Raw genomic sequence first — 9,748 nt, forward strand, 5'->3', positions numbered from 1 at the left:
GGGGCGCTGGGCTCGGCGGGGCGGTGCGGGCAGCGGCAGTGTCGCTCCGGCCGGCGGCAGCGCTCTGCCCGCCGGTGCCACCGCGGCGGGCGGCGGCTACCCCCGCCGGGCTGGGGCCGGGGCCGCGGAGCCCGCGGGCAGAGCCGCCCGCCTCGCCTCCTCTCCTCCGCCGCCCCGGCCTCCGCCCGCCCCCTCTGCCCCCTTCTCCGCCCCGAAGCCGGCCGGGCTCCTCCCGCGGGCATGAACGGCTACGGCTCCCCGTACCTCTACATGGGCGGCCCGGTGTCGCAGCCGCCGCGGGCTCCGCTGCAGCGGACGCCCAAGTGCGCCCGGTGCCGCAACCACGGCGTGCTGTCCTGGCTGAAGGGCCACAAGCGCTACTGCCGCTTCAAGGACTGCACCTGCGAGAAGTGCATCCTCATCATCGAACGGCAGCGGGTGATGGCCGCGCAGGTGGCGCTGCGCCGGCAGCAGGCCAACGAGAGCCTGGAGAGCCTCCTCCCGGACTCCCTGCGCGCCCTCCCGGGGCCGCCGGGCAGCGCCGAGCCCCCCGCCCCGCCGCCGGGGCCGCCGCCCTGTGCCGCGCCGCCGCGGCCCCCCGCCGAGCTGGCCGCCGCCGCCGCCCTGCGCTGGGCCGCCGAGCCGCCCCCCGCGCTCCCGGGGCCGCTCCCCAAGGCAGGTGAGGCCGGGCCGGGCGCCGCGGGGCCGGGGGTGATGCGCGGGGCCGGGGGAGGGAGGGCCGCGCCCGGGCCGGAACCCCGACAGGCGGGTCTCGGCGGATGGGTGCCCGGCAGGCGGGTCTCGGGGGATGGGTGCCCGGGGGAGGCAAGGCGAGGGCTTTCCCCTCCTCCGACGGGCGCGTGGGAAGGGGAAGAAGGTGAAGACCCGACTCCTTCCTCCATGCCGGCGAGTGCGCTTTGTCGCTCTTAAAAAGCGAGGAGCTGCAGAGTGCCGGGTCCGCTCCTCAGCCAGGCTCGCACCCGACGAGACCAGCGGGGGGCCGGCAAACGCCGCCACTGCCAACCGGCTCCCCGACGTGCCGCTTCTGGGACAGTTCCCTCAGGCCGGCCGGGAGCCGCTCCCCGGCTTCCCACACCCAGGGCATCGGGCTGCGGGACCTTGTTCAGGGCAAAACCTCCACGGGGAGCTTCGGGACAAGAGCGGCGCCGGGCGCCGGAGGGTTTCTGCGGAGCAAAGAGGGCAAGGGGGGCGGCAGGGAATGAGCGGGGCGACCGGGTTGTTTCGGCTTCCCTGCCGCGCTGGCGTGTCCCGCCGGGCCGCGTCCGGGGCGGCTTTCGGTCTGTCGGGGATGCTGACCCAGAAACCGCCGTCCGCAGCCGGCACCTTGTGAGTGCGACCTAGCGGTAACACACGTTTCTGGACCCAAAAGTAGCGCTTCGGAGCCGCCGCCCCCTTCCCGACCCCGTGGCTGAGCGGGAGCCGACGGCCTTCCCCGACGGGGATGCCCGGCAGCCCGCTGGCAGCTCGCTCCGCTGACAAGCGACGGCTGCGACAAAATTTTACCCGGTGCGCTGGGCGGGGAGTGGCAAACCCTGGGCTCCCGCACGGCTCGGCTCCTTAGGGCTCGTTGTCGGGCGGCCTTTGTAGGAGACTACTGACTGTTCCCAAACTTAACACAAAGACTGCTGTGTTCTGTCAAGGCGCTGGCTCTGAAATTAGCCCCTGCGGGGCGGTGTGGGGGAGCGGGACCAGCCGGTCTCTCTCCGAGGGCACGGGTAGGGAGCCGGCCCGGCCCCGGAGGCGTTCGCCGGGGCGCCGGCACGGGGCTCTGCTCCTCCAGCTCTGGGGAAGACAGAGCGCACGGCCCGAGGTGGCGGCACGGCGGGACCTCTCTGTGTGGCGAGGTTGCCGGTGGTCTGGGACCCGCTTCCCCTTGGCCGGCGCTCGGCACTGCCTGCTCGCCCTCTGTGCCTCCTTGTCCCCCGCATCTCCGCCCGGTTCCGCCGGCCGTTCCCCACGGCCGGGGCTTCGGGGTCCCTCCGCCCCCCGAATTTCCGCCTGGCCGCAGCTTCCCGTCGGCGCGGAGCCTGTCCGCCCCCCGCACCCGCGGCGACGCTTGGCCGGGGCAGGGACCGCGCGGAGCGGGGGGGAGAGGCCGAGGGAAAAAAATAAGATGAAAAAAAGCTGCCTTGGCTCCTTCCAGAAAGCGAAACAAATAAACTTCGCCAGCAGGATATAAATCTGGCGGATAGGAACGGTATTGACTTGCACGCCCAACTTTTCTTCCCCCTGACATATGAACTTCCCAGCTTAAAAGATTACAGTAATCACGAGAGGACAGTGTAAATCGAATCTGATAGCAATAACTTTTGGGGAAGGTCAGGCTCAAGTGAAATGTTACCAAGCAACAGGCATTTTGTTTGCAAAATACAATCAAAGTGTATTGATGAGAAATTCTTCCTTGCCAGCCAGTCAGCACTTTCTGCTAACAGCTTTACGGGGGGCGGGGGGGGGCGGGAAATAACGGAGGAGGCCTTCATAAATCAAGACCTGAGGCGCGGCGCCGGCCCCCGCCCGCGGTGAGGCCGGGTTGAGGGGGTCGGCCGGGGCACCCCGGGACCGGGGTGTACAGCCCCGGTTGTACAGACCTCACCCGCGCCGTCCCCGGTCTCCGATTGTGACAGAGGATTTTTTTCCGCCGCTCTTATGAACATGGGAATGCGTGAGAGCAAAGCGGAAAACGATCCCCTCGGGGGGTCCTCCTGTCGCCTGCCACCAGACACCGTTGAACCAGATAATCTCTTTATTTCCAACCATCCTGCATGCTCTGAACGGCAGGGCTTTCCCTTTCTCTTCCCCCTCTCCCCGCTACCTGTATTAAAACCGGCGTCGGAACGGTGGATGTAATTATTTGCTCCCCCAGCCCGCCCCGTTTCTAACCCCCCCCCCGGACATTAACCTCCTGGAAGGTTTTTCAGTACGGAGGAGGTATTTCCCGAGGTACGGTAGGGTCAGATCCGTTTATTTTCATTCCTTCCAGAACCGGTCGTTTCTGTGGGACAGTGGCCAAGTTCTGTTCTGTGCAAATAACGCGCCTAGAAACGAACCGTGTTGCATCTGCCTGTGCTAACCCGGAATAATTCCTCCTCCTGATACTGTGCTCATGAACTTTCATCTCCCACACGAGCGCGTGTTACAGTTCTCTGTCTTAGTAATAGTTATCAAGGCTTGTAAACGATTAATACCACGCTATATTGAGTCTTCTCCTAATTTCAGAGCCAGCGTCTTAACGGAACACAGCAGTCTCTGTGTAAGTTTGGGAACAGTCAATAGTCTCCTACAAAGTACCTTACACCTTTGAAGATAGGGAAGAAAGTCTGGAGAAAAGTAATTTAAAAAAACCCAAACAAACAGAACCACCCACCACCCCCCCCACCACCCCCCCACCCCCCCCACCACCCCCCACCCCCGTAAGTTTTACACGACCTTAGCTTTATGTGACTTTACGCTAGTTCTGGTATCAGTCCACTCTAATAATAGAAATAGGGAAAACAGCAGATGTTTTGGGGAGTCAAGAAAATCTGTGTGGCAGAAAGAGCTGTCCTAACAATCAACGTGCAAGCTATTTTAACGGAGAGTCAGCGGTGGGAATATCAAGGAAGCACATTTGGTTCCAAAGTATTAGACCAAGTTTTCCAGACAAGCTATTAACTTGGGGAGAACAGCTTCTCTCTCTCACCCGTCTTACTTTTATTTGGCTCCTCGACAATATGTGCCTCATGATCCTTAATGTATAAATAGGCAAGTAAAAATTGGGGTATACATTGCTCTAAATTCGTAGCAGCTTTATTTATTAACGTAGATTTTACAGTGAATGCACGCACGGTTCTTCCACTGTTCTGTGTTTCATGTGTATCTGTGTTTGCTCTGCACCTCTGTAGATCTGAGAATGTATCTGTCTCTGCATGCGTGTTATTTGACGAACACTCGTTTATATAGATAAGAAAACAATTTCCCTAGTTTCCTCAGAGCTGGCAAAGTGAATACTTGAATGTAGGCAATTTGAAATAGAAGGTGCGGGAAAAAAAACCCCAAACCACCAGAAACCCACAAGCGTAAAAAATGTCTGAGGGTGAGGTTTCCTTCTTAAAGCCTAGAACATCCGTATGTGAAGCCTGCGAGCGGTGCAACGGATACCTTTGGCTAAGAGCAGCGGGCGGTATATTCTGAACGCGAAATTAGTATTTCTGCGCCTGAAAATACAGGTATTTGGGATTAATGCAGGCACGCGATATTCCTGCAGTTCAGCGCCCACATAAGGACATCTGTGACGCATCTCGCCAAATCTTCGTTTGTTTGACGATCGCTGCCTCCTGCCCGTTCTCAACAAAGGAGGAGCCGGGCCTCGGCCGTTCCCTGGGGGGTGGGGACGGGCCCCCGGGGCGCGCTCCCCGCCTGGCCCTGCCCGCCCCGCCAGCGCGGCGGGGAGCGGGCGTTCAGAGGAGGAAAAAGCACAGCCAAAACACGGCCCGCCGGGCGGGGAACCACCGGGACCCCGCCGCGGGCCAGCCGGCAGCGCCCGGCCGGGGAAAACCGCCTGACAGCGGCGGCGAGAAACGCGCTCAGAAAGGCAGAGGCAAAAAATACAGTATCGTCCAGACTCAGTGTCTGGCCACGGAGGAGAAGCCTCCTCCTGTTAACAGCAGCGTCGGATTTAAATCGCCGTATTTAAATCACATCGCGTCTTACGGGTCTGACCCTGCGAGCCGAACAGCCTGGTGAGATGCACCGCTGCCACCGGCGCTGTGCACGGCTGCCCCCGTGCAAGGCTAAGATTCGGGATCTGTGCGGTCTCCTGACGACAACGGCGCGAACTTCAGTGGCACGCGTTTTCGGAATCCGAAGAAAATTTTTAGCCAAGCCGCATGAGGATACTTTTCAGGGTACCGAAAACGAAACAAACCTGAAATGCCTTGAAAATAATAATTGGTAAGGATCAGGGAGTATATTAGGGAGATCTGATCTGATTCTTTCTTTGTCTTTTTAGCATAGATTTGCTCCCTAGTGGTACTTGTTATCAGCCCACAGAGGTACACTGGAAAAGAGCAGTAGTTCCGAAATACGCTCTGCCTTGCATGTGGTCCATTTGGTAACATTGGGTACCGCAGTGCAATCTATTTACGTGGAGATTAGGACCGTTGTCTCCCTTACATGCCTCTCGATCTGTGGCAAGACAGGGACAGAGGTAATTAGCTGTCCTCAGACTGCCTGGTAAGCCTGCGGTGTATAAATTGCCCATTCGCTCAGTTGTGAATTATTCTTAGCATCCTGCCTTTTGTAATAAATGCATGATTATGAACTTGTGAAGGGATTAGAAGGGACAGGTAGTGTAAGCCTCATGTTTTTTTTCAAATGATGGATGAGCTACACCGAGGTCTTACCACGTCCTCAAAAGGATACACGTTGCCAGTTTGCTACCGGCAAACATTTCTTGCATTCCCCTCTGGCTGCTAAGGCAAGGCTGATAACACCGAGTGTATAAAGAAGAGCACACATACACTGCCTTCCCTGTAATATACCTACATTAAGAGTTATTGCTTCTCCATTTGCCCCGGACAGAGAGCACAACCAATATAAAATGGGTCCCCAAAACAGGTTACCCGGCTACAAGAGAAGGGCAAGACCTTCATAAGGGCATCCATATTCCTCCACTCCGCTCGCACGCTCATCTTCCACAGCCCAAACTAGCAGTGTCCCACAGCTCTGTAGGATTGCCCATCATTTCTGCCTGGCACGGCCATCCGCATGAGAACCTCCCTTTGCCACGCTGACTGTCAGGCTGTGCTCTGCCAGGATCTCATAGCTATTTATAGCTCCCATTCTGGTGAGCATAGTGGCTTCTCGCTCAGTGTGGGCTTGCTCAGACCCTGACTCCTTTCTCAAGGTGCGTAAGTTGCTCTAACAGAATTTGTCTCGAGCTGATCTGTTCAACACTAATCTTAGCCCGATGCATGGGGAAATGCCCTGCCCGTTCCTTCCTGGGGTGAGAGGGAGGCAGGACCGTCCGTGGTGAGCAGCGAGGCTCCGGCTCTTGCATGCCTTTAACTTGTTCCATCTCAATTGGGCAGGGGTGATCATCAGCACATTTTGGGAACCTTTGCTTGCTTGTTATGTCTTCTTTACGTAGTTGGGCTGATCAGCAGAGGCTTGGGAAAGCAAGCAAATAGTTGCATTGGTTTCTGCAGATAGTCTTTCACACACGTGTGTTCAAAAGCACGGCCCTGTGCAGTTAAAGCAGGCTCTGTCAGCCGCAGCTTGGATAAGCACCCTTTCCCCAGACGTTGATGCTTGCCAGGGAGATCATCACTGTGCTGGAGGAAGAAGACCAGGAGAAGAGAGTTCTTGGGAAATAACTGAACAATCACAAGCAAGTACATTGTTCCCCTTGTGCATAAACTGTGAAAGCTGTCAACCTTTATTATTCTTCTCTTCTTCTTTCTGACAAGCAGTCTTATTCCAAATGTTTCCATACTCTGGCCAGGCATTAGCAAAATGACCAGAGATTTGGGGTATCCCCATTTTTGACTGTCCATCTGGAGACAGTGTGGTCAACGGGCTTGTTTTCAGCCTTGTACTCAGCTCTTGCCCTTCCTAGTTTAGCACACAAAAAGCAAGGCACCTGGAACAAGTGCTGAGAGAGGTTGTGGAGTCTCCATCCTTGGAACTATGTAAAACTCGGCTGAGCAGGGACATGAGCAACCTGCTCTGTATCTTAGATTACTCCTGCTTTGAACAGGAGGTTGGACTGGATGCCTTCCAGAGGTCCTCTCCAAACCAGATCCTTCTAGATTCTGTCCTCTAATGGGCCAAGGCATCAGCTGTGCTCCAGGGTTTGGAGGAAAAGCCTGTGATTCTTGCGGGGGAAGGAACCAATTTCTGCAGAGCCAGAACTGGAATACACTGATTTATTTGAAGAGTTCTTTAACCTTCAGCCAGTAGTCATGATGGAGTGGTTCTACCAATGCTGTTGGACTTGCAGAGGGAATTTTGGTCTCCCAAGTGCCCTCTGGATATCTTCAGCTCTCAGTCAGTGGGATGGCGCTAGTGAGGAATTACGATGTGAAAGTGCTGAAGTTCTTCTGAGAAAGCTTGCACTTGTGTGGTGTGTTGCTGCCTTGGAACCAGCGAGAGAGGATTGATGTAGCACATTTGATACAGCAGAAAAATGACCACTGCTTCTTTTCTTGCACATGGGAGAATGGGACAGATATCTATAAGGCAGCATAAAATGCCTAGACCAGGTCACATTATTCTTTTGCAGTTTTGTTCTCACGAGGTGTCGCAGAGGGACCTTAATTTTAGCAGGATCTCTGTGAAAAATGTTTTTTTTTCCCCTAGGATCCCGCTCTGTTCACTTTAAGAAGACAGAATCCTCAAATGTCTGTAAAAGCTTTCGGCCTCAATTTTTCGTTAACTTCTCCGCCTTCTCTTTGCAGACATGAATGAGGAGCGGTTGGGTGATGCCAGTGGAGCAGACAATGCTGAGACCTACAGTGACAAAGACACAGACCAAAGGAGTTCCCCAGACATGACTAAAGCCAAAAGTTGCTTCACCCCTGAAAGCCCTGAAATTGTTTCAGTGGATGAGGTCGGTTATGCAGTTCAGAAAAATGGTGGGAACACAGAGAGCCGTCCAGAAAGCCCCAAGTACCACCCAGAGCAGAACCACCTCCTGATAGAAGGTCCTTCCGGGACAGTTTCTTTACCTTTCAGTTTGAAAGCCAACAGACCTCCGCTTGAAGTCTTGAAAAAGATCTTCCCTAACCAAAAGCCAACTGTGCTGGAGCTGATCCTGAAGGGGTGCGGCGGTGATCTGGTGAGTGCTGTAGAGGTTCTCCTGTCCAGCCGGTCTTCGGTGGCCAGTGGGGAGAGAACTTCTGCAGAATCCGATGGTCTTGTTTTGCCTTCCAATGGGCACATTTTTGAACACACGCTGAGTTCGTACCCTATTTCCTCTTCCAAGTGGTCCGTGGGCTCAGCATTTAGGGTTCCTGACACGCTGAGGTTCTCAGCTGATTCCAGTAATGTCGTTCCAAATCCTCTGGCTGTACCTTTGCAGCACCCTTTCCCTCAGCCACCACGCTACCCGCTGATGCTGAGGAACACTTTGGCAAGAAACCAGTCCAGTCCATTCCTGCCCAACGACGTCACCCTGTGGAACACCATGACGCTGCAGCAGCAGTACCAGCTGCGGTCCCAGTATGTCAGTCCTTTCTCCAGCAACTCAGCCAGTGTTTTCCGAAGCTCGCCTGTCCTTCCTTCCCGCTCGTCAGAAGATCCTAGGATCTCAATCCCTGACGATGGGTGTCCTATTGTGTCTAAGCAACCGATTTACACAGAAGATGAGTATGATGAAAGGTCTGATTCTTCAGACTCAAGAATACTCAACACATCTTCTTAGACTGACATTTGACACGTGATAGCTAAGTGATACTTGCAGTGCAGCTGAACTACCGGGCCCTAGGAGGAGGGACATGTACTCTACAAAACCCTTGCAATTGTATTAAAAAGTGACTTTGCTTGGTATTGTACTATAGCAATAAAGACATAACTTATTTAATTTCTTGCACTTCACTGGATAATGCCAAATAGCAATACTCTGGCTTTAGTACTGAGTATGTGTTACAAAGGAAGACTTTATGGCTATCAGTTACGGGACTCTGGAAGACTCGTAATGGAAACAGAAGCCCAAGGTCTACTTTGTTCCTTAACTCAGAAAAATGGGGATGTTAAACTAGAATACTTGAATGCTGTTTTATAAGAGAGAACTCCTCAGGACATAAGAAATCAAACAAACGTAGTTCAATTGCAAATGGACTAAAACAAGAACCTTACAATCTTATGCCAGTGATCATCCTTGCAGTGAAAGAAGAGGCAGAAGAAAGAAATATGCACATGAAACCAGCATGAGCTGCTTCTGTGCTGTTTGAGCTTGGACACTTTTCAGAGAAATAATATTAAGAGTTATTCTTTTCCCATGGCTAGGTTGAAACGTGTCATGTCGGTGTAAAACCAATTACAGCTGTGAATTGCATGAAGTGTATTGTGAAATGAACACCAGATTAAGCATTGTCAGGTTAATGTAGCATGCTAAGGACTCTAGAAAAATAAACTAAGATGATGATCTTGGTTTATGTCATTTATACTGGGCAAATAACATTTCTGAAGATAGAGAGCTGATTAGTCCTCATCCGGGGTTAAAATGTCCAGCTCCAGCAACTGCAGTCAAGGGAAGCCTCTTTTTCCAAGTCCGGGCTCTGCTTCCCTGCCTTGCAGCTTGCAACTGAGATGAGGCAAATATTGTCATCAGGGAAGCTGAGGTCTCTTGAGTATGTACTGTGGACACTTCCAAGCTCAGCTGAATAAAGCAGAGCTTGCTACAGTCACAGCAAGCAGAAAAAAAGGCTCTCCCGATGCTCAGAAGCATCTTTTTTCCTATACTGTAGAAGTAGAGAAAAGGAAATAGGATGTAATAGCAGGCATTTCTTTAAAATAATGTTTAGCCAAATGGCAACTTCCCTAAATCTAGAAAAGTAATGGTTTGAAAAATTTATTGCATGTTTGCATGCATTGATTACACTGCATATCCTATGTATGTCAGAGTAACATTAGGAATTGCTTCTGACGAGGAATGTCACTAAATTAATTGTCCACTTAGAAGTTTGTTAAGGTTTTAGTGCCATTTTTTCAAACATTCACAAGTGACTGCATCTGCTTGACAGTTGGC

General features: G+C 53.5%; 1 protein-coding gene across 1 annotated transcript; it reads left to right on the top strand.

Annotated features, from left to right (window-relative positions):
* Positions 1-240: 240 nt before the first annotated feature.
* On the top strand, positions 241-8,422 carry DMRT3 (doublesex and mab-3 related transcription factor 3). The gene is made up of 2 exons (XM_059833881.1): positions 241-679; positions 7,458-8,422. Exons 1-2 carry the CDS (start codon positions 241-243, stop codon positions 8,420-8,422), a joined length of 1,404 nt encoding a protein of 467 aa, XP_059689864.1.
* The last annotated feature ends 1,326 nt before the right edge of the window (positions 8,423-9,748 follow it).

This window comes from Gavia stellata, chromosome Z (assembly GCF_030936135.1).
Source record: "Gavia stellata isolate bGavSte3 chromosome Z, bGavSte3.hap2, whole genome shotgun sequence".
Taxonomy (NCBI): Eukaryota; Metazoa; Chordata; class Aves; order Gaviiformes; family Gaviidae; genus Gavia; species Gavia stellata.

Excerpts from the sequence above, each read along its gene's own strand:
- DMRT3 (XM_059833881.1), top strand. The coding sequence starts at position 241 with ATGAACGGCTACGGCTCCCCGTACCTCTACATGGGCGGCCCGGTGTCG. Across the intron at positions 680-7,457 it reads GGGGCCGCTCCCCAAGGCAG|ACATGAATGAGGAGCGGTTG; the intron begins GTGAGGCCGGGC and ends TTCTCTTTGCAG.